Genomic DNA, 24,479 nt, shown 5'->3' on the forward strand with positions numbered 1-24,479 from the left:
CACAAGACCACTCCACACACACACACAGACACACACACACCAGTGTCTGATTGAAGTCTTGTCTGTGCTGTGCCTGTGGAGACAAGAGCTCACAACAGTTCAAACAAGATAGATCCACCAGGTAGATTGAGGTGGTTCCGGTTTTCTGGTAGATAAAACACCTGTGGGCCAATATCACAAGTCTGCATCTGAAAATCCCTCCTGACTCCAGGATATGTGACTGTGTTTGTGTCTGTGTTCATTGGGGGTGCAGATTCTTGGAAGAACATCTCATCCTATGGGTCCATTCTCCTCTAAACCATAGTTCAGGAATGGGTGGTTGGGGGGGGGGGGGGTGGACAGGGGAAGGCTGGGTCTTAAAGACCTAGGCCTACAATGGAGTCGGTTATAGGGGCACTTTTTTTTTATGTAAGAAACATGACAACATGAAACACCAATTCATTATTAGCCCTGCACTCACTATCTCTCGCTCTCTCTCACATACACACACACATGTCTAGGGGCTGGCTCCCCTCCAGTCCAGAACTCCAAACCAGGTTTTAGCTGATTACCAAAAGAGGGTCTTCAGGAATCAACAAGTCCACAGGAGGAAAGTTTTTTTCAACCCAAAAAGAGAGAAAACAACGGAAGAAAAGAAAGGAGAGGAGTTGTCTGGGGAGTGGCAAGGGGCGTAAGTGGGTTGCTAACACCGAACAGACCACCCGACACCCGAGTGATGTTAATGCGAGCCAAGCTGGAGCAAAGACAGATCAGAACACCAACTGCATTTTTGATGTTTACGGTCCAGAAATCGCGCTGTTCATCCCTATAAGAATGATGAAGATGCAAATCATCGAGTGTATCTAACGCACTATCCAGGACCTGCCTCTCCTTTGCGCTGTCTTTGTGTGGAAGTGAGAGTGAGCATGCCCCCGGGGGAATGTGTGGCGCTCCCTCCGTGACCCTGCGTGCGTCCAGATGTTTAGCCTTTTACCGACGGCCTATTTGACAGAATATTCGGCGGCAACCGAGTGGAGGGCAGCTGTAACCGTGTTCCACACCGAGGATAGACTTTCTGTCGAAATAAACGATGTCAAGTTAATCATCATAGCAAACGCTTTGTCACACTTTAGGTAATCAAGGTAATATATTTTTGGCTTACTTTTATGTCCGAGTTGTCAGCAGTCTAATTGCTGCCCGAGAATGGATTACCTGTGGTTGAAGACCGTCCTATGCCTGGAGATAAGTGTGTGTGTTCTGTGGAGTGTTTCAGCGTCCCTACAGACCCATTCCAGCCGGAACCACGAGAATGGTAGGCTAAGCGACATTGGCTGAAATTGTACAAATAAGTAATTTATTTCTGAATATCGGATTTATTTAAACAATACATTGTTGTGACAGCAGTACAAATAGAGTACTCAAATGTTCTGTTATGGCCCAGTGAAGCAGTCATGTGTGAAGGAATGGAGAATCCTCCTGCCTTTGTTTCTCACACTGACACACTCATTCTGACCCAGAAACAAGGTTATCATCAGACATGGTCAGGACAAATTCATTTTTTGTATGTGTGTATGCGTGATCAGTTTCATAGACTTACAGATATGTTTGTTCTGGCTGTCAGTATTTTTCCGTTCAATTAAAATGTAAATTTTTACACAGCTTAATCCTGACAGGCTCTTTCATTTGTCCCACAGTGATGGACCTCCTGGCTGCTCTTAACATGTCCCATCCTATCAAGGGAGTATCTAAGACCGAGGGAATGGAACCTGGAACTGTCGCTTTTAAATTCCGCATGCGTGCCCCCCACCTGACTCTCCCTCACCAATACTCCCTATCCCTGGCTTCCACACTACAAAGCAGCATGGGGGTGTACCTAGTGGGGCGTCAGACGGAAAACTCCTCTGCCACCCTGCTCTCTTTCTCCTCCTCCTCTTCCTCCCTCCTCTTACAGCTCTCGTCATCCACCCGCTCGAACTTCCTGCGTCTGGACTGCCATGGCTGCCTGGGGCTCACCAGCGTGTTCTTCCCAGGAGGGAGCCCCTTCTTTGGGGGTGGCTGGGTGCGGGTGGCCCTGGTGCTGGAGCCCGAGCGCCTGGCTCTGTTCGTAGACTGTAGAGAAGCGGTGGTTTTATGGAGGAGAGGAGAAGAGAAGATCAAGCTGGATCTACCCTCAGATCTGGTCGTCACACTAGCCAGCACACAGGGGGACAGCCACAGCAGGTTTACTGTGAGTGCTGTCTGTCACACACACACACACACACATACACAAACTCACACACTCACATGCACACACAAGCAGTTTATTTTCTATCTTTCTCCCCCCCCCCCCCTACTCACACAACCAAGTTGAATTGGTTAAAGTCATTCCTAAGTTTAAATACTGCCTGTCCTTGCTTTTGATAGGCGTGCTGAACGCAAGATATGGAAACTCTAGCGATAACTTATGCAGTAATAACACATATCTCCTAAACCACGTCTCTCCGCCCTATCTCCCTCCATCTCTCCACCCCTCTATCTCTCCATCTGTCTCTCCCCACCCTCACCCTTTATCTCTCCAGGGATATTTGCAGACAGCTGAGATCTCCACCCGGCCATATCAGAAGCGTCCGTGGAACTGTGACAATATAACAGGTACAACAATCTGTCAGATTAAATAGAGCAGTATGAATCTGGTGCTGTGCTCTGGGACCGAGAAACATCAGTCGGCATCCTGTAAGTAATGGTACACTTCCATAGTCATTCTTGGCCGAAGTTCAAAATGTACATACGGAAAGAAAGTCCAAGCCACAATATTGTCATAGTATCTCCCCTGTGCCTGTAGATGCATAGTGTAGATGAGGTTAGGGCATGTATGTTATACTTTTTGCAGTGTATAAAAGTGACTTGGCCTTCAGTTAGACACTTATAAAGGTCTCTTGGGCAGTTATGGTTCATGTGTTTGTGTATGTGTAGGAAGAGTAAAAAAAAACGCGCTGAGAGGTTTTCCATCTGGGTTTGTGCCTAGGCCTTTAGATGAGAAAAGCACTTGCCCCCTCTTCAAGTTTCCTCTCCATGTTTATAAACTGCCCCCCCACTCGCATTTCCTCTCTTGAAACGTACCCTCTTTCCTGACCTTCCGACTTTTTGTTTTGAATGTACACATCTCTGCAGTATTACGTTCTCAAGATGATTTGATCCTAAGTTAGCTGTTCGACCAAGGTAGCTGGCTGCTAATGCAGTGTGGTGTGCTAATGCAGACTCTGGACATGTCTGGTGATGAATGAGAAGTCCAAGCAGTAAATACAAATAATTAAAGGGGCTTAGAAAACAGATGGGTATGGGTCACATACTATGATCTTGCTCAACTCTGACCTCAGAGCGAGACCACACGGAACGAAGACACACCAATGTGTATATTTAGTTGTGTGTGTGTGTATGTGTGTTACACCCCAAGCATTGGGGTTCAATGTAAGTGATATATTTGCTCCCTATGGGAATCCCCTTCTATTATTTGTTTATTTATTTGATCTATTTATTTGGTCTACTTTAGCCTTTTCCTCCCAGGATGTTCGCATGGTTGTCAATGTTTTTATTAGATGCTGTGATTGCTGGTCTGGAGTAGAAAGACCCCCTAGTTCTCCAAATTCCCCCTCTTTTACATCTCTCTCTTCCTGTCTGTCTCTCTCTCTTTCTCTCAGACAGTTGGAGTGAGAGGGAGCGACGCCCCCAACAGGATGTTGCCGAGGGCCAACCCCAGCTCCATCCCCAGGAGGCCAAGGAGCCTCAGGGTGACCAGCCCCACAGAGGTGTGGTCCTGGGGCCTCCTGCACCCCCTCAAGTGGGGCTGCCCAGCCCCCAGGCCCTGGGTGAGGAGAGGCTGAAGGGGCTGGAGGAGAGGCTGGAGGGGCTGACTCGAATGCTGGATATGGTCAAGGCCCAGGTAGAAGAACTGCTACTTATCTGGTCTCATTTCACAGCTTAGATGCTTCACACACTGTGTGCATACCTAGCATGCATTCTGAAGTCCTCTTTGTGTGTAGAATGTTGACCTGCAGGAGCGTGTGCTGTACCTGGAGGGCTGTGACTGTGTGAGACGGCGGTGTGTGTGGGAGGGGCGTGAGGTGGAGGAGGGGCAGCGTTGGGAGACCCACCTGAACACTGTGTGTACCTGCACATCAGGACAGGTCGTCTGTGAGGCTACCACCCAGGGTGAGTACAGCTGCGGTCATGACCCACCAACACGCACGCACACACACACTCACACACACTCGTTCCCTAAATCACCTGACAAATGCAGTCATCCTACACATGCAGCCAACTTGTTTTCTGACTATCTCTTCTGAGCCTTGCTGCCTGATTGTTATTGAAGTGGAGGCCAGTTATCATGGTGACCCAACAGCCCCTTCCCCAGACGCTTGTGCGTCCTCCCCCTGCCGCAACGGTGGGACGTGTCTGACCAATGAAACCACAGGGTTCCACTGTTCCTGCCCCGCCCACACCATAGGACCTGTGTGTGATAGGCTGCTGAGACAGGTAGCTTGCTAACTAGAAAGGACCAGTCTTAACTAAACTAGACTAAACTAAACTAGTACATTCTAGACTAACACGTTAGTGTGTCACAACGCGTTTTACCTAGACTAGACTGTTAACCTAAACCACTACATTTCCCCCAGTATGCTGTGAAGAGTGTTAATCAAATAGTTGCAGTCTGTCTCTGCAGAACTGTATGTGTAGTATCTTTCTTTGTGTGGTCGAGTTGTGTCCGTTTATCAAGGAACTTCAGAAAACTGTGCCTAACAACTAGTCTGGTCATGACTAAACAGTTTGATTTATTTGGCAGGTCACAAGTGCCTTTGACAGGCTTGAGGTGGGTGCAGAAAAAGAGAGGTTTGGATCTGTTGTCTGTAGAGTTGCTGTAGAGTAGTGGTGTGTGTCTTAACTGTTAGCTGAGTTGGTCGTGTACAGTATAGTACAGATGGTCCGTCCTAGGGCAGTGCTCTTAGACGTGTTTGTAGTGCTATAGAACATAGTGCTGCACAGTATGGCTTGTATTGTATTGCATATTACCGGTAACCTGATGGTCTTGGTAGCCAGTATCATTGTTGTGCCTTTGTGAACAGAGAGTTTGGCGTGTTGTTTCTGTGTGAACAGTCAGTTCTGGTGTGTTGTGTCTGTGTGAACAGTCATTCTGGTGTGTTGTGTCTGTGTGAACAGTCAGTTCTGGTGTGTTGTGTCTGTGTGAACAGTCAGTTCTGGTGTGTTGTGTCTGTGTGAACAGTCAGTTCTGGTGTTGTATTGTTGGAAGATGAGGAGGGGTAAGAGGGCGTGTGTGTGTCCAATCCCCCCCCCCCTCCCCACTCCATCGCTGTGTCTAGGCTTGTTGGCAGCCCAGACCGCAGAGCAGCTGTGAGGGTCACAGGTCACCGCGGCAACGCTGGTCCTTCAACCCCACCTCTGGCCTTTGTGAGGACTTCTTATACTGCACAGGAAACACCACCAACAACTTCCTGTCCCTCAGTGCCTGCCAAGAGCAGTGCCTGATGGGAGCCTGCTGCTTCCGCCAGCCCAAACCTGGCAACCCTATCAGCTACAATCAACAGGACTATGATCGCCATGGATACAACATGTCCAACCTAGATGGTACTTTCAAGGAGTATGTCTCCGAATCCCATGGTCAAGAAGAAGACAGTTTCCATGGCAGCACAGACTTGAACTTGACTTGGCTGGACCCTCAAAGAAAGAGAAACAGGAAGAGAAAGAAGGGTAGAAGAAGAGAGAGAAGCCTTGCCGGCATGGATTGCATAGAGACAGATGATGGCGTCTCCTACACTTGCGAGCACCTACCTCTGTTCAAGTGTCAGGCTAGGCTACGAGCCCTCCGGGGAGAGGGGGAGGCTGTGAGTTTCTCCCCTGGCAAGAAGTGCTCCGAGGCGGGCTGCAGCGAGGGCTGTGGCTGCCTCTCTCACGGCCAAGCTCGGAGGTACAGAGAGACCTTCAGGCAAGGCTGCGAGGAGTGCGTGTGCACACAGGGTGGGACGGTGGAGTGTACGTGCACGCAGGCGACGCAGAGGAAAGAGATTCGAGACCTGACGCCGAGAGACAGGAAGCGCTATCAGAGGGCCATCAGGATGCTCCATGCCAGGCCAGGTATCCCTGTCACCTGACCTCACCTGCCTTTCAGATCTACACACATTACACCATTTTTTTTGTGTGTGTGTTTACCAGTTTTATGTATGTACTGTGTGTGTGTGTAGGTATGTGGGAGGGCTATGCCCAGATGAGAGCCGAGTTTGCCCCCCAGGCTGGAAACCACGCCTACTTCCTCCCCTGGCACCGCTACTTCCTCCGTCTGGTGGAGCGTGAGCTCCAGTCCTTGTCGTCATGCCAACTGGCTGTTCCCTACTTTGAGTGGACGGTCGACTCGGGCTCCCTGCTGTCTTCTGCTGCGTGGCAGGCTGGTCTCTTCGGAGGGGACGGGGCCCCTGGCTCCGACTGCGTCCCCCACCACCCCTTCCAAGGCTGGGACTCGCGCTCCCGCTGGTCCCCCTGTCTCCGACGGAGCTTCAACACCTCGGTCTCCCGCTTCTATTCTAACCTCATATCCTGTAGAGCAAGTAGCCTGTGGTACAGTTCCAGTGCGTGACATTGCTCGTTGCTCTGTGTTGGTCCTGTCAGGTGTGGCTGCCAGACGCGGTAACCCTCCAGAAGCTGGTGAATCAGGGAGACTTCCAGCTCTTCTCCCAGACCCTGCAGACCTACTCTGGCCTCTTCAGACTCTGGCTGGGGGGCCACATGGCCTCCCCCCTGGCTGCCTACGACCCCCTCTACCTCTCACACTCTGCCTTCCTGGACAAGCTGTGGACACAATGGCAGGAGAGGCATGGGCATAGGGACGGCCATGTTTTGGAGAGGGGCAAGGCTCATTTGCGTGGCCAGTACTCTGCCCGCCGGGGAAATGTCCGAATGAAACCATTTGGGGTTTCCCCTGACGACGTGATGTCATCAAAGGAACAGCTGTGCGTGGTGTACGTACCCATAACCCTCGGCGCTCCCTGTAATGTGACCTCCTCGCAGAGACAATCCCAGCAAGGCCACAACACAGACGCCAGGCCGCACAACGATAACAAACAGCCGTCTAATTTCAACCATGTCGGTTTGGACCATAATGGGTTCGACCACGGTGGCTATGACGTCAGTGGTTTTGACCGCAGTGGCTGGGACCGCCAAGGTTACGACAAGGATGGTTTTGACCACGACCATATTGACAGAGAAGGATATGATGTCTCTGGGTACAACCGCTACGGGTTCAACCGCTCCAACCTCACGTGGTTTGGGATGAGGTGGGACGGCATGTTTATGACCAACAGGGACAGAGAGGATGGAGAGAGAGAAAAGAAGGAGGAGAAAGAGGGCGATAAAGAGGAGAGAAGAGAAGAACGGAGGGTCAAGGTCATGTCAGAGCTCTTCGTGGATGGCGGCTACAGCACTTACGGTTTTGACCCTTTTGGTTTGGACCGTGGCGGTTTCGATGCATTTGGGTTTCGACCAGACGGTTACGACAAAGACCGCTGCAACTGGTTCTTTGACGGGCCACACTATCTACGCTTTTACTTCCATACCATGCAACAGTTGAGCTCAACCAATCCCCAAGCTCTAAATCACATCACACGTACCTGCCCCCCTATCACCTCCCTTCCCGGGCACTGGCTCAGTCAGGATTGGATGGCTCTCGACCCTAAGCAAGGCTATGCTCTCATTGGTCAGCCACAGAGGGAGTGGGTAGAACAAAAACCTCCTAAAGTTCATCCTTCCATGGTGACATTGTCAAGGCCAGTGGATGTCTGGCTGCCTGTCACCCCTGACCTCAGGTAACCATTTAGGTTAGCTAAAAGGAAAATCCTCTTAGTTTCCAATACTTGGTAAGCAAGACAACTTTGACAGTTTGTGCATTGTGACATCATTTCCTGTTTGTTGGACCGCTGTGTCTAGGTTTTGTTTTGAGCTGCACTGGTTTTCTGGCTGTCCTCTTGGATCCGCGCCGGTGACCTGTCCTGACCTTTGCCGAGAGGCCCGTTGCCGTGGTTACCGCGAGGCAGAATGTCGTGTGCGTAACTGCGGTTCCTGCTTCATAGAGTGGTTGGATCCAATCAGTGGCAGCCATGTCATATGTCAGGACTGGTGACCATTGGCCGCATTCGCGCTGTCACTCAAGAAGTGTGACCAGTGTGGAAGAAAAGACAACAGAAATTCGAAACCTCCCTAAGCTACCAATGTCAAACCAGGTTGATATTTCACGGACACTCTGAAGATATGAAATGGTGAATGAATCAGTGAGGCTGAAAGAAATGATGGATTGGTTGGTTTCCATGGTGACTTTGTGGTCTACTGGTCAAGGTCGAGGTCTTCCTCTGGTTCATCTCTACCTCAGGGACAAAGAGAATTTCCATGCAGGGGTGGAAACAGATAGCCTGGATTCCACATGACTGCTGTATTTAGGCTTTGATCATGTACACAGCCTTGGCTTGCACAGTGAACCACTCAGACACATATAAAGGAATGCAGAATCAGGGTTTCCACTACAAAATGTATCAGTTTTATATGGCAGTTTTGTAGGTAACTCTAAAGGGATTGACAATCAAATCCAAAGATTGACACATAGTTGTTGCCTAATGCATTCTGTGTAATTAAACTCACATAATGGATTGATTCGCACGCACACAGACACACATATGGCATACAGAAATACACTCCGACACACACGCACACACACACATGCAGATACACAGTCCCAGAGTACTGTCAGCACAATGGGACTCTTCAATCATGTGTACACTATGGAAACTATTGTGTAGGAAAGTAAACAAACACATCCCTCTTTTCTTTCTCCTTTCAGTCTGGAACGGCCTACTATGTGCTGTCTAGCCTCTCTGTCTCCTCTTTCTCTCTCTCTCTCTCTCTCTCTCTCTCTCTCTCTCTCTCTCTCTCTCTCTCTCTCTCTCTCTCTCTCTCTCTCTCTCTCTCTCTCTCTCTCTCTCTCTCTCTCTCTCTCTCTCTCTCTCTCTCTCTCTCTCTCTCTCTCACTGTCTCTGCCTCTCATCCCTCTCTCCCTTAATTGTTTCTGCATGTGTTTGTTACACGACACCGATGGCACCCTGCCGACACACTCACTCACACACCCACCCCGCACAAACGCACACCACGCACACACACACACACACATACACACACAGACTTTGATGTGTTGCATGCTCGGTTGACTAGAGGAAATGCCTGTTAGATGCTGGCACAGTGGGCAGCCCCGCTAGCCTCTCTGTGATTATTCACTGACACACACACACACACACACACACAGACACACACATCTCCCAGTCTGTGTCTTCATTAAAGAGATTGCTCACTGAACTGTCTGATGTTTAGCTTGTCTGGTCTAGTCTTTACAGGAGGAAGAGTTCACGATGAGACCACAGAAACATAATGAGCCCCATACAGTGAGACCTCAAATACTCTCTACCATACAGACACCGCGTCTCTCTCTCTGTGTCTCTCAAAATATCTCTCTCAATCATGTTTTAATGGAGTTACAGGGTTAGTCTCTAACTGCGGACCTCTCGGTCACAGTCCATGAAAGAAAATTGTGTGTGTGTGTGAATGTGTGTGTGTGTGAGAAAGGGTGTTACACGAGGAGCATGTTGTTCTGTCATTACTGGCAGGAGAGCTCAGCCAGATGTTCCCCTAGTAACCCAGAGAGAGACCAAGAGAGAGAGGGGAGAGAGAGACAGAGAGAGAGAAATGGAAAGAGAGGAATCAGGAGTCAACAGCTGGGAACATTCAAAGGCACCTCCACAATACTTTGGTTGTTGGATATGTTAACACACACACTGTAACAGTACCAGCTGTGAGAACACACATACTGTACATGCTGCATTATAATAAAGCTGGATTGGTAAAAACTCCCCTCCTGCGGTATCAAGCACTTACAAGTGCTTTTCGCTGGTGTAGCTGGCTTAGGTAATGAAGGTGAAACCTCACACAGGGTAAGGGGGGAAGTGACAACTGACCAGCACACTGAGATATGTACATACATATACATACTGTAGACACCTCCGTAATGTACTGTCTTTCTCAAGGTTGTCATTTGGATGGCCGGCCCCATAATACCTCCTTCAACACCATCGACGGCTGTCAGACCTGTGACTGCAACGTGAGGTTAAGTGCATGCACACGATCCTTGCACCCAAGCCCTGTCTAAAGTGCCACCCTCAAGTTGTTCTGGTTCCCCTTTCTCTCTTTCTTTCTTTCTCTCTCACTCTCCCTTTCTCTCTTAATCTCCCTTTCTTTCTTTCTCTCTTTCTCCTTTTCTCCCAACAGGGTGGTAATAAGCGGTGCTCCACCCCTCCCTGCCCCTCCCTTGACTGCAGGGAGCAGGAGACGCCCCCTGGAGAGTGCTGCCCTCGCTGCAGGGGTTAGTACCGATGTGCACCGCCCACACACCCGCCTGAGACTGGGACGATTTGCCGTGACTGACTGCCATGCGTGTCGTGTCCTTGTGTAGGATGTGTCCATACCGGCATCAGGTACGACCACGGAGCCAAGTGGAGACCGGTGGAGAGCCCGTGCAGTCTCTGTGACTGTGAGGTTAGTCTCTCCTGTGTGGGTCTCCCTCTGTCGCCCGGCACCTCGAAGGTTGACTGGTGTCTCCTTGTGTTCGTCCCCTGACCCCTGACCCCTGTTTCCCTGCTCTTCCTGGGGCAGGAGGGCCGTGTTCGCTGTGAAAAGGAGCAGTGTCGCCCCACCTGTAAGAACCCCGCCCCCCCGCCGCCCAACTCCTGTTGCCCTGTCTGCCATGGTAAGTGCGTGTGTGTGCATGTGTGGCCGTGTTTGTGTAAGTGTGTATATGCCAAGTTGTGTGTCCTTGTGTGTTTCAGGCTGTGGGCTGAATGGCCATGACTTCCCCAATGGAGCAGTGATCCCAACAGGAGACCGCTGTCAGGAGTGTGTGTGTGTGGTATGCCATTCTTTATATTGGATGTTCATTGTGTGTGTGTACATGTGTGTGTTTTCCTGCATCTATATACATATAAGGATATGTGTGTCGTTTTCCTGCATCTATATACATATAAGGATATGTGTGTCGTTTTCCTGCATGTATATACAAATAAGGATATGTGTGTCGTTTTCCTGCATGTATATACATAAGGATATGTGTGTCTCAAACTCTAACTTGTGTTTTTCTCTGGCTATCCCAGAATGGAGATGTGGTGTGTTCCCCGCTCCACTGCCCCGCCCCTGCTTGTCAAAACCCTGTGCATCGCCCCGGAGACTGTTGCCCACGGTAACCGACCGGTTGCGGTCGCAACCAGTGACACCCTGAGCAGCACAGCTTTGGCTGCAGGTGAGGGTTGCCTCCAGTCTGACTCCAGTCTCTCTCTGCAGGTGTGAGCAGTGTGACTTTGACTCCCAGGTGTTTCTGGATGGACAAACCTTCCCCTCCAGGACAGATCCCTGCCTACGCTGCCAGTGTTTAGTAAGCGACGAGTGTGTGTGGGTGTGTCTGCATGTGTGTGTGTGTACATGTCTGTGAGATTGTTTTACGGCCAAAAAGTCCAAGCTAGCAGGTCATAATGTTCCTTGCGTCTGGCAGGCCGGCCAGGTGTCGTGTGAGAGGGTGGACGCCTCGTGTCCCCCTCTGTCCTGTAGCCACCCAGCCAAGACCAGCGGAACATGCTGCCCCACCTGTGACAGTCAGTGCGTTTATGTGTCTCATACTACACTACAGCTGTATTACAACATCCACGTGTGACTTGTAAAAGTGTGGCACAAGCGCCAATGTCAGCCTTTCATTCTTTCTCTCGCCTTTTTCATGTCATCCAAGTCTGCGATGATGTCAAGTTGTATGTCTTTTTTTTTCTTTTTTTTTACAAGCAATGTCACAAAAGGCTCCACATACACCCATACAACTGCACACAAGCCGAGCTTAAACCTATAAGAAAAAACTCCCAGGATGGTCCTAAATGATATCAGCTCATTTTCTAGTGTTTCTTATTGAGGATCGATGGTTGTGTTTGCAGTGTGTGAATATGAGAGGAGGGTGTTTGATAACGGGCAGGTGTTTAAACCAGCGGGCAGCGGACCTTGTCTTCAGTGCAGGTGCAAGGTGAGTGCGGAACACGCACACACAAACGCATACACACCCACGGACGTACCGTGATCTGCATGCACATTTGGGGTGTGTGTTCCTCAGGATGGATATGTGAGGTGTCACGAGGAGAGGTGTCCGCCAGTGCTGTGCTCCAACCCTATCAGAGACCCTCAGCTCTGCTGCCCCATCTGCAAAGGTTCACACACACACACACACACCCACACACCAGCACTAACACACGCAAGCACACACGTTCATACACGGACACACGCGCGCACACACACTAACTGGCACACACACACACAGGACATACAAAAATGACATATTTTCTAGTTCACACGTCACAGTCGAGCCCCTCTGTCTTGGCAGTGTGTGTGTTGGAGGGTGTGGAGTATGAAGAGGACTCTCAATGGCAGCCTGACGGCCCCTGTTCCACCTGCTCCTGTCTGAACGGAGAGGCAGTGTGCACACACACGCAGTGTCCCCCGGTTACCTGCCTACACCCCACCAGGAGCAAAGGTACGTGTGTGTGTGTCTAATTGTGTGGGTGTGTACGCGGGAGAGCGAGGGTGTCTGTGCGTGAGAGAGAGACTTGAGCGTGTACGTGTGTGAGAAGGAGAGACTGTGAGTGTGCGTGTGTGTAACTCCATCCCCCTCTCTCCTTCGCTAGGCTCCTGTTGCGCTGTGTGCGAGAGCTGCTCGTTTAACCAGCGTATCTATAGAAACGGACAGACCTTCTCCACCCCTGACAGACCCTGTCAGACCTGCAGCTGTGTGGTGAGAACAGATCTCAAACCACCTCCTAGTCCTATCATAGGAAGGAATGGAGCTGCTGCTCTACTGATCGACTCCATCCAGTTTTCAGATCTGCAGACAGTGATTAAAGGAACTCAATGTGCTCTCTGCTGCCCCCTCAGGATGGTACAGTGAAGTGTGAGAGATCACCTTGCCCACCAATGAACTGTTCGAACCCAAACACTCCTCATGGAGAGTGTTGCCCTAAATGCCCGGGTAACCCGCCCCGCAAACCCAATTACACACACTTACACACACAAACAGAATGATACTGTGTCTAGACATGTTTGATGTGTTTTCCAGACTGTTCCTTTGAGAATCGCGTGTTTGTGGATGGCGAGGCGTTCCCCAACCCTGTGAGTGCGTGTGAGGACTGCGTGTGTGAGGAAGGGCGGGTCCAATGCCACCCCTCCGAATGCCCCCGCCCTCACTGTAACGCCCCCCTCCCTGGCACCTGCTGTCAGAACAACTGCAACGGTATGCTCTCTCTCTCACACACACATTTATTACATTACATTTACATTACATTTAGGAGACGCTCTTACCCAGAGCGACTTACAGTAAGTACAGGGACATTCTCCTGAGGCAAGTAGGGTGAAGTTCCTTGCCCAAGGACACAACGTCATTTTGCATAGCCGGGGAATCGAACCAACAACCTTCTGATTAATAGCCCGACTCCCTACCCGCTCAGCCATCTGACCCCCCACATACACATGCACGTACACACACCCACTTACAAATGTACATACATACACACACACGCAACAACACACTCATTCACACACACACACACACATTCTGAAGTCCAGTCGTCCAGTCATCCAGTCATCGAACCTTTTCCTGTATGCCATGTCACAATAGTGTGGTATGTCAGCCATGGTGTCCCCCCCAGTGATTGGTGCTCCTCTACAGGTTGTCGTTATGCGGGAAAGGAGTACCCCAATGGACAGGAGTTCCCACACCCTTCAGACAAGTGCAGGACATGCCACTGCATAGTGAGTCTACTCACCGTGTTTGTTTACTGCCTTGCTATACACATTTCCCAGGTTTGTTTCCAGTTATAGTTGGTCAGTTTCTCACCGTGTGTGTGTGTGTGCTTGTGTTTGTTGTAGAATGGTAACGTCCAGTGTTTGATGAAGAGGTGCCCCCCACTGCAGTGCTCCGACCCTTACATGCAGCCTGGAGAGTGCTGCCCCCAGTGTCCAGGTAGGAAAGTGCAGGCAGGGAGAGAGCAGTGAACAAGGGTAGGAAGCTACCACCGACTATTAGGATCCACCCCCAGCTTGGCAGGTTAGAGGAGTGTCTCAGTACCTGGATTGGAGTTCACCCCACCTATTCTTTAATCCCCCCCCCACACACACACTTCCAAGCTCCCCCTGCAGATTGTGTTTACGAGGGCGGACCGTACAGACACACACAGCGCTTCTATGACCCCGCCGACACCTGCCGAGCATGCCTGTGCACCAACGGGACTGTCCACTGCCAACGCAAGCCCTGCCCACTGGCCACCTGCTCCCACCCAATCACACAGGAGTGCTGTCGGACATGTGATGGTAAAACGCAAATGATTACGCACAGCGCCCACAACAGTGTTGCGAGATTACGTTCACGTCACATATTCATTCGGCAAATACTTTCAGAGCACATGATTGTATGATGTTCCACACTTGCCATGCCTGTGTGTGTGTGTGTCTGCCAGGCTGCCAGTACGAGGGCCAGGAACACGCCAACGGGGCGTCCTGGAGGGATGTGTCCGACCCGTGCGGAGTGTGTGTGTGTCGGGAAGGCTCCATCCACTGCGAGAAAAAGCCCTGTCCACAAGTCTCCTGTGCCTTCCCCGTGCAGGGCGAGTGCTGCATGGAATGTCGTGGTGAGGCTACCCCCCCAACCCTCACCTCTTCCCCCAACACCCAGCTCCACCAGCCTGGCTCACCCTAACCCTCTTCTGGGTGTCTGTCCCTGGGTGCCTTACAGGCTGTCTATTCCACGGTCAACTGCTTCCTGACAGTTTTGAGTTTGTCTCTGAGGATGACCCGTGCTCTGTTTGCTCCTGCGACCGAGGGGACGTCCAATGCACTGACCTGTACTGCTATAACGAGTGCACACACCCCTACAGGCCTCCCGGTAGCTGCTGTGGGGAGTGTAATCGTATGTACACACACTCACACACACACGTGCGGTCATAGACACGCCCACGTACACAAACACTCACTAACACACACACGTGCGGTCATAGACACGCTCGCATGCACACCGAATGAACACATACACTCTGTACATGTACACATGCAGTCATACACACACTCTCAAACATGCACACATTCACAATCACACTCCCTCACGTACGCTGGACACACACACACACAAACACATGTGCCCACTCTCAAACACAAAGACACTCGCACAAGCTTCAGTTCCACTTTAATAATACTCGTAATAAGTGTCTTGCATTCTCAATATCTGTGGAAATATTGTCTCTTGACAGGCTGTTTCCATAACAACGTGATCCTCACCAGTGGTCAGTCCATCACTGACCCCAGTAACCCCTGCTCAGAGTGCACCTGCCAGGTAACACACACATATACACGTACATACACACACATACACACACCACACAAATGATAGATCACCAGCATCTACTAGCAATCCAAAAACTGTTTTCCAACACCCTCCAAAAATCCTGTACCCTATAATGCAGACTATAATATCATATCCTACTTCCTAAAATACATCCTTCCTGTGATGTATCCTACAGTAGATCCTATATCCACATCTAACATCATCCTGTAATCATGTAGACAGGCTTCTAACCCTCTGTCTTGTGTGTAGTTTATGTGAGTCATGTCCGGTGTTTGTGTTTCATTGTAGAGCGGTTCGCTGAGGTGCGAGCCGAAGCCGTGCCCCCCAGCCCACTGCCCTCACCCAATCACCAGCTCCTGTGCCTGCCCTGTCTGTGAAGGTACCACCTTCACTCCCCTGAACCGCATGCACTGCATGGGTCTGTCTGTTTGTTCTAACTTACTGTGTGTGTGTCTATGTGTGCGTGTGTGGTAGGTTGTCTGTTTGAGGGAGGGACCTACGCTGACGGACAGGTGTTTCCTGCAACCAGAGCACGGTGCGAAGACTGCACATGCACAGTGAGTGTGTTCGGGGACGAAGCTCGGGGGCGACGGTCAGTATCATCCTAACACACACGTTGTGTGTACGTGTCAGAGGGGGCAGGTGGTGTGTGTGAAGAGGAGGTGCCCGGCAGTGTCGTGCCCCCACCCTGCCGTGGACGGCTGTGAGTGTGGGGTGTGTGACGGATGTCGCTTCCACGGACGGGACTGCACCAACGGGGAACGCTTCTCTGACCCTGCAGACCAGTGTCAGCGCTGCACCTGCCTGGTACGCCACACACATACACAACATACACACGGGCACACACACAAAGGTGGTTGGATTTCACATGTAAAATACATGTGAGATCTAACGGGCATATACATACGTAATACAAATATGATATGACTTACAGTAATACTGTAGTGGTAGTAGCCTAGCTGATCAAATGATTTCAATCAGAACCTCAGAGTCATTAGAGTAAGACTGTCAGATAGGTTAGCCATGTAAACCATCAGCTATTGTCAGGACACGTCTTGATGTCCCTGGTGTGTGCGTGCGTGTGTGTGTGTGTGTAGAACGGGGGCGTGGTGTGTGTGTCCGTACCGTGCCCGGCCGTGGCGTGTGCTTCTTCCGTCACCCCCCCGGGGGAATGCTGTCCCGTGTGCAGTGGGGTGTGTCTGTACCAGGGGAACGAGCACCAATCTGGGACCTCGTTCACCCCCACCTATGACCCCTGCTCCACCTGCACCTGTCTGGTGAGTGGGCCGATGACCCCCCACCTCCCCTCCCACTGCAGAGTCCCTGAGCGCCAACCCTGGATGTTTTCCATCTCCTCTTTTCACATCTGTTTTTGTCTTTTCGCTCTGTATTGTCTCTGTCTGTATCTCTATGGCTCTCCCTCTACCTCCCTCTCTCTATCTCTCTCTGTTTCTCTCTATGTCTCTCTCTCTCCTCCCCCCTCTCCCAGAACGAGGTGGTGAGCTGTCAGAGGAAGCCCTGTCCGTCACAGTGTTCCCACCCAGTCCCAGCGGGGGGCTGCTGTCCCGTGTGTGACTCCTGTCTGTACGAGGGCCTGGTCCAGCCCCACAGGAAGACCTTCTCCTCCACGCACAACCCCTGCCAGCGCTGCACCTGCATCAGGGGCACCGTCACCTGCGTGCCCCTCCTCTGCCCCCCCACCCCGTGCGCACAGCCCCGCACCCCCCCGGGAGAGTGCTGCCCCCAGTGCACAGGTGCCGCTCAGCGTGTTCTGTGTGGGTTTGTTTGTGTGTGTGTGTGGGAGGGAGGGAGGGAAGGAGGGAGGGAGGGGGTGATTGTATTTACGAGAAGCGCGTCAGAGATTCTCTCTGTTTATCTGAAGACGTGTGTGTGTTTGTCCGTCAGTGTGTTTGCTGGATGGCCAGGAGTACAGTGATGGACAGCTGTGGACACGGACCTCCAACCAGTGTTCCACATGCTCCTGCAAGGTTAAAGCCCACTTTTAAATACACTTGGTGGGGGGGGGGTATTTAGAATGTATTGAGGTCATTGTTTGTGTGTGTGTGTGTGCATGTGTGTGATTGTTTCAGGCGGGGGAGGTGAAGTGTGTGTCTCCAGAGTGTCCGACGCTGCTCTGCATGCACCAAGTGACTGAGCCTGGGGCCTGTTGTCCACGATGCAGAGGTAGCTGCTACACACACACACACACACACACACACACACATACACAGACACACAAACACACAAACACACACACACATACATTCTGCTTTCACTTCACCTCAACGAATGATCAGTGTTTAATCTTAACTGCACGTGTGTGTGTCAGGGTGTATGTATGATGGGGAGGAGTACTTGGAGGGCAGTAGCTGGTTTGCAGACTCCACTCCCTGCAAGTCATGCATGTGTGTGGAGGGGGTGACCACCTGCTCCGAGGTGCGCTGTCTCTCCCCCTGCATCAACACCATCAGCGTCCCTGGAGAGTGCTGTCCGGTGTGTGCAGGTAGGACACACGCATACGCACACAAACCTGCAGAGATTTCCAGACCAGAAATCCTTCGAAAGAGAGTATAGCTGGATATCAGGACGCCTGTGTGTTTCATGTGTGTTTCTCTCTGAAGGTGTGAGTGTGAAGGTGTGTGTAGATGTGTCTCACATGCTGTGTGTTTTACCAGACTGTGTGTTTGAGGGAAGAGTGTACGGCCCAGGAGACAGCTTCAACCCAGCTAGTGATCCATGTCAGATCTGCACCTGTGAGGTAAGACACACACACACATGACACATCCTGGGGGCTTTTACTCCTCTACCTCATCTGTGATGTGTGTGCGCTGTGTTTCCCAGGTGATGTGTGTGTGTCTCCCAGGTGATATGTGCGGTGTGTTTCCGAGGTGATGTGTGTGTGTCTCCCAGGTTATGTTTGTTGTGTGTCTCCCAGGTGATGTGTGTTGTGTATCTCCTAGGTGATGTGTGTGTGTCTCCCAGGTGATGTGTGTTGTGTGTCTCCTAGGTGATATGTGTTGTGTGTTTCCTAGTTGATGTGTGTTGTGTGTCTCCCAGGTGATGTTTATTGTGTGTTGCCAGGTGATGTTTGTTGTGGTTCTCCTAGGTGATGTGTGTTGTGTGTCTCCTAGGTGATGTGTGTTGTGTGTCTCCTAGGTGATGTGTGATGTGTGTTTCCTAGGTGATGTGTGTTGTGTGTCTCCTAGGTGATGTGTGTTGTGTGTCTCCTAGGTGATGTGTGATGTGTGTCTCCTAGGTGATGTGTGTTGTGTGTCTCCTAGGTGATGTGTTTTGTGTGTCTCCCAGGTGATGCCTGACGGGGAGCAGCACCTGAGGTGTTATCGTAAGCAGTGCCCCAGCCTGGTGGACTGTCCCAAGAACAACATCCTGCTCTCTGGGAGTGACACCTGCTGCCCTGTCTGCGCCCGTCAGTAGCTCTAACCAGTAACACCAGCCTGTCATCCTCTGCTACTGGAAGCTCGTCTGTATCAGTCTCACAAACCTCTTTGTGTGTGTGTGTGTGTGTGTGTGTGTGTGTGTGTGTGTGTAGAGCCCCTTAGTAACTGCACAGCCACACTGATTGGAAACGAGGTCCTGGCCACAGATGACCCATGCTTCACCTGCCAGTGCAAGGTACCATACAATAACCCCCATACAGAACCTGTCCTTTGTATCAGGCTGTGGACTGTATGCTTCCACATTAGGCATACTGATATAGCCTGTTTGTGTGTGTGTGTGTTTGTGTGTGTGTGTGTGGTAAACAGGACCTGACGTGGACATGTCTTCACCAGGGCTGCCTGCCGCTTAACTGTCCCCCCAACGAGCAGTTCACCCCCCCAGACTCTTGCTGTCCTGTGTGTGATGGTCAGTGCCTCAGATGAGCCTGTGTTCCATCTCTCTCTCCCTCTCTCTCTCTCTCTCTCTCTCTCTCTCTCTCTCTCTCTCTCTCTCTCTCTCTCTCTCTCTCTCTCTCTCCCTCCCTCTCTATATCTCCCTCTCTATCTCTCCCTCTCACTCTCTCCCTCCCTCTCTATCTCTCTCTCCCTCTCTTTCCTTCTCGGTTTTCCACCCTCTCTCTCTCGTTCTCTCTTTTTCTCTCCCTCTTCCTCTCTCCCTCTGTCTTTGTCCTCTCTATCCACCAGGGCCTGTTTCGACGTAGGGAATGGCCCACATTCTGTCTGTACATCAGCAGGTCAGTGTATCTGTCTGTCCGTCCGTCTTTCAGAGTGCGTGCTGGAGGGAGGCAGCAAGCGCGTGTCCAATGGAGAGAGCTGGACTGACATCGAGGACGAGTGCATCACGTGCACCTGCAACGTAAGTCGTACCTAGATCGGAAGCCATGCTTCCCGTTTGTGAAACAAACAGCAGCGCTCACACTCTCTGGTCCCTGTGTTGGTGTCCTCAGCTGGGCTATGTGGAGTGCAGCATCGCGGAGTGTGTGTCCACCGTGTGCCGGGACGGCCTGGTGAGAGTGAAGACTCCTGGGAAATGCTGCTATGAATGCCAAGGTGCCAGCCGTGCTCTCTTCACTGTTATCAGACACAAACACGAGTGACAAGTCAGTTGTACTGCACGGTCCCTTGACCTGCACTGTGTAGGACATGGGTGTAGTGTTCCTACTAATATGTATGTGTGTGTGTGTGTTGCAGACTCCAGCGTGTCGTGTGTGTACCAGGGCTCAGTGTACTTGTCCAGTGAGCAGTGGGAGGTGGATGAGTGCACCAGCTGCACCTGCGTGTCTGGAGACGTGCACTGTCACAGCGAGCGCTGCCCCCCCACCGCCTGTAGACCCGTTAGTACACACACGCACACACATACAGAGACACACACATTCAAACACACACACATACAGAGACACACTCACACATACAGAGACACATACAGAGACACACATACTCATACAGAGAGACACACACACTCTACTTCATACTCACACACGTGTTTCTTCCCCCCAGGATGAGACCCCTGCGGTGGTCCCAGGTGTGTGTTGTCCCCACTGCCTGCCCCGGCCAGCCACCTGCATCGCATTCGGGGACCCCCACTACCGCACGTTTGATGGACGCATGCTGCACTTCCAGGGGGCGTGCACCTACGTGCTGGCGCAGGACTGTGAGGGCGGGGACTTTAGGTGAGGAGTTACCATGGCGACTAGGGGAGAGGAGTTACCATGGTGACCAGAGTTTTTTTATTCATTTTTTAAGAACATGAAACCACCATTAAAGAGTAATACTCTGTGTGTGTGTGTGCGTGTCTGTGTGAAGTATCCACACGACTAATGATGACCGCGGCCGTAAGGGAGTATCCTGGACCAAGGAGGTGACTGTCTTTATAGGAGATGTTGTGGTGCAGCTACTCCAGGACTGGATAGTGAAGGTTGGTGTGTGTGTGCACGCATGTGTGTACGTCTGCAAGTGTGTGTGTGTGTGTGTGTGTGTGCAGTATTGGATTCCTCCTTGGCTGTCATACACCTTCCATTCTGCTCGACCAATCAGAGGAACTGAAGTAAGTGTTGACTTCCAGGTCAACTTTGAGGCTGTGACCCTGCCCTTCCTCAGAGAACCCTACATCTACATAGAGCGCCAGACCAACACCATCTTGCTCAACACCAACATCGGCCTGAAGGTACAGACACGCTGTGTTCACCTTCCAAAGAGAAAGGATTCAAATGGCCATTGGTTGATATATTCAACAGTACAATAGTAAGCTAATCAATATTGCGGTATGCTCTCTGTCACATCCTGTCATACTGCTCTTGTGACAAGAGTGTCTTATGAGGACAAAACCATAGCTATATACCCACCTATCCAGCAGCCACCACCAACACTATTATAGTACACATACACATAATACACCATCCCTCTTTCTATCCCTGTCCTCTCTCTCTCTCCCCCTCTCCCTCCCTCGCTCCCTGACTTGTCTTCCCCTAGGTGTTGTGGAGTGGTCGTTCTCACCTGGAGGTGAGCGTTCCAGGCTCCTACAAGAATCACACCTGCGGCCTCTGTGGCAACTTCAACAATTACCCTCAAGACGACCTCCGCACCCCCAGCAGACAGATCAGCCAATCAGAGGCAGCTTTCGGGAACAGCTGGAAGGTAAGGGAGGAGTTTCAGGAGGAAGGCGGGAACGGGGTGGATTGGACAGGACAGGAGACGCCAGGGAGATTTAGTTGAGGGTGCTTCTTCATTAAAGTCCCTATTTTATTTGGGGCTGTCAGGTGGAAGGTAGCAACCTTAGTCTATCCTCCTGTCGCGGTGGAGAAGATGTCGACCCCTGTAAGGATGCGGGCTACCAAGCCAGGAAGGGAGCGAACGCCCGCTGCAAGGTCCTAAAGTCCTCCGTGTTCACGCCGTGCCACCGCGTGCTGCCCCCGGAGGCGTGGTACGGAGCCTGCGTGTACGACCTGTGTGCCTGCGGGGCCAACGCTGACGAGTGTCTGTGCGACACCCTGGAGGCGTACGCTGGCCAGTGCAGAGAGGCCGGGGTCATACTGCAGTGGAGGAGCCCGTCGCTGTGTGGTAGGGTCACTTTAACCCTTGTGTTATCATCGGGTCATTCTGACCCATCAGTCATTGTGACCCACCATCGTATTGCGACAACTTTACCGCATACAAAATCAAAGTGAGGCATTTTCTTTTATCCGTCGGGCTGTCTCAGACCCCCCCAAGGTTAAAAGGAAATGCTATTTATTTGTTTTTGTATTGGGTAAAATTGGGTAAACACAACGATGGTTCGTTGTGAACCCTTGGGTCATGTGACCCGAAGGCAGCACAAGGGTTAAGACACACACACACATAAACACAAACACATACGCAGACAAAAAAACACACTGTTTATTACAACCACGACTCACACTGCTTTTTTTACTCCCTCCCTCCCTTTCTCTCCCTCTACGCCTCTCTCTCTCTCCCTGTGTAGCGGTGGGGTGTCCTGTGGAGAGGGGCTTTGTGTTTGACGAGTGTGGCCCCCCATGCCCAGTGACCTGCTTTAACAAGAATGTGCCACTAGGGGTGATAGAGAGCCACTGCTTCAAGCCCTGTGTGCCAGGCTGCCAGTGTCCTGCCGGCCTGGTTCTGCACAACAACTACTGTATACCAGCAGAGAAGTGTCCCAAGATCATTCATGGCAACCCCTAACACACACACACACACATACACACACACATTTCAAATTTACTGTAACTAACATACCTCCCCAGCCTACCTACTTCGGCACGTGTTAATTACGGGAGCCGTTGAGGATATTGGGACTGATCTTCAAAAATATTTGGTTGCTTTTTTAATAAATGTTATGAATACAATTGTAATGTTAAGATATGAATTATTATTCTGTGCCTTGTGTGCAATAACAGATGTGTTCTTGTTATGCTTTGTTTGTGGGATTTCACTTCATGTTCTTCTGTTCTTCAAAAAATTAAAGTTTCACAAATTTGGTGTTAAATTTGTCTATTACTTGTACACAAACATACAAACTGCCTGATTGTATTGGAAGCAGAATCCATTGCACAGGAGATAAGGTAAGATGTGTGACATGGTCTGGTTTAACATGATACTAACCCTCCTGTGTGGGTCCGATAGACAAAATGTCACTTTCGTTGACTGGTAACTTGATCTATGTGTTGCCCTGGTGACGCTGTAGCGATATCCTGTTTAATTCATCCGTCTGCACTGACAACATGGAGGAGGTAGGAGTAGCAGCATTCTGTAGGAATGTTTGCTGCCACTGCATACTATTATTTTTCGTGTGTGTGTGTTTGGGTGTGTGGAGAATAGGAGTATTTAAGTGGGTGTGCAAGAAATAAGCATGTTGATACTTGGCACAGTTAGTTGCAAATAACCAGTCTCTGGGTCAGCATCCCGTAAACCTGTTTTTAAATGTGTGTGTGTGGGCGTGCATGTGTGATTCAATCTCCAGGAGTGTGTGACTGGTCTGTACAAGTCTCTAGGCGTCTCTGTAGGTGCGGAATTCTCCCCCGGGGATCTGTGTGTGCTCTTCCACAAGGTGCTGCATCAGCCCTCCAGCCAGGAAGATGCACTCGCAGCCACCAGGAGGGTTAGGGTTATTAGGGACCTACCAACACTCTCACACACACACACACACACACAAAGAGCCCCACAGCACCCACAGATTTACATTTTGTAATTTAGTCATTTAGCAGACGCTCTTATCCAGAGCGACAGATAATGGTTTCCCCTCCTCAGGTGGCAGGGGAGGACGACAGCTGGTCCTGCTCTGGAAGGAACGTTCTGGATGTTCTCCTGGAGATGGAGACAGAGCGAGGAAGGAGAGAAGAGGTAGAGGAGAGAATGAGACAATTCTAAGTGTCCTTGAGGAACTAAAAACTGAAACAAGAGCGTGAATGCGAGAGGAGGTCCGGTAAAAGGGGAGGGGAATTGACAGCGTGCACGAGAACACCCGGTGGTCTGCGTCTGAGACGTCCCTCCTCTCTGCAGCTCTACTGGGACCTCCGGCTGCTAAGCGTGGGGACACAAACACATCCATCCACATCCACACCAGAGACACACGCCACATCCAGTGACCGGGACGACAGCCCAGAGGTACTGGCGTTTTGTGGTGAGGCTTGGTCATGGCGATGACGCTTCGCTCACGCCTGTCGCTGACACTCTACTGCCCCCTACCTGCAGAAAGGGAGGCTGGCAGGAGACAGAGAGCAGGGGGAGAGCAGCAGAGGGTGGATGTGGAGACTGAGGAGGACAGCTAGACAATGCTGGGCCAGGTAGGAATTAGGCAGGACACATCTACCGGAAGAATCCTTCTTTCTCCTTAACTTAAATCCTGTGTGTGTGTTTCTCCCCAGACTGGTAGTAGGTGGTGTGTGTAGCGTCCTACCATCTCTGAGCCAAGGTGAGACGTCAGAGAGCGCGGCAGGGACTTGGGCTGGAGTTCACACGCTGAGGTGTGTCTCCGTGTCTGAGCTCCATCTACTGGTGGAAGTGAAGTACGACACGGTCACTCACACCCTCTGCACAGAGATGCTCCAGGAAAACCT

The 24,479-nt window shown here is 51.1% G+C and overlaps 2 protein-coding genes across 2 annotated transcripts; both read left to right on the forward strand.

The window, feature by feature from the left end:
• Window positions 1-1,148: 1,148 nt before the first annotated feature.
• kcp (kielin cysteine rich BMP regulator) lies at window positions 1,149-22,888 on the forward strand. The gene is made up of 46 exons (XM_067234029.1): window positions 1,149-1,291; window positions 1,674-2,206; window positions 2,538-2,610; window positions 3,657-3,898; window positions 3,999-4,167; window positions 10,086-10,159; window positions 10,327-10,420; window positions 10,511-10,593; window positions 10,711-10,804; window positions 10,884-10,963; window positions 11,205-11,290; window positions 11,392-11,482; window positions 11,600-11,699; window positions 12,027-12,112; window positions 12,200-12,293; window positions 12,467-12,616; window positions 12,768-12,874; window positions 13,015-13,108; window positions 13,196-13,369; window positions 13,805-13,887; window positions 14,005-14,098; window positions 14,263-14,445; window positions 14,592-14,762; window positions 14,867-15,040; window positions 15,378-15,460; window positions 15,761-15,851; window positions 15,947-16,029; window positions 16,106-16,279; window positions 16,570-16,749; window positions 16,962-17,226; window positions 17,378-17,460; window positions 17,563-17,656; window positions 17,802-17,975; window positions 18,148-18,230; window positions 18,779-18,899; window positions 19,023-19,105; window positions 19,237-19,336; window positions 19,698-19,786; window positions 19,878-19,980; window positions 20,122-20,264; window positions 20,428-20,600; window positions 20,734-20,845; window positions 20,993-21,094; window positions 21,400-21,564; window positions 21,687-21,987; window positions 22,388-22,888. Exons 1-46 carry the CDS (start codon window positions 1,183-1,185, stop codon window positions 22,603-22,605), a joined length of 6,258 nt encoding a protein of 2,085 aa, XP_067090130.1. The 5' UTR covers window positions 1,149-1,182; the 3' UTR covers window positions 22,606-22,888.
• Window positions 5,499-7,757, forward strand: LOC136941575 (uncharacterized). The gene is made up of 4 exons (XM_067234114.1): window positions 5,499-6,105; window positions 6,213-6,532; window positions 6,634-7,669; window positions 7,723-7,757. Exons 1-4 carry the CDS (start codon window positions 5,499-5,501, stop codon window positions 7,755-7,757), a joined length of 1,998 nt encoding a protein of 665 aa, XP_067090215.1.
• Window positions 22,889-24,479: the final 1,591 nt, after the last annotated feature.

The sequence above is a fragment of the Osmerus mordax genome, chromosome 4 (assembly GCF_038355195.1).
Source record: "Osmerus mordax isolate fOsmMor3 chromosome 4, fOsmMor3.pri, whole genome shotgun sequence".
Lineage (NCBI taxonomy): Eukaryota > Metazoa > Chordata > Actinopteri > Osmeriformes > Osmeridae > Osmerus > Osmerus mordax.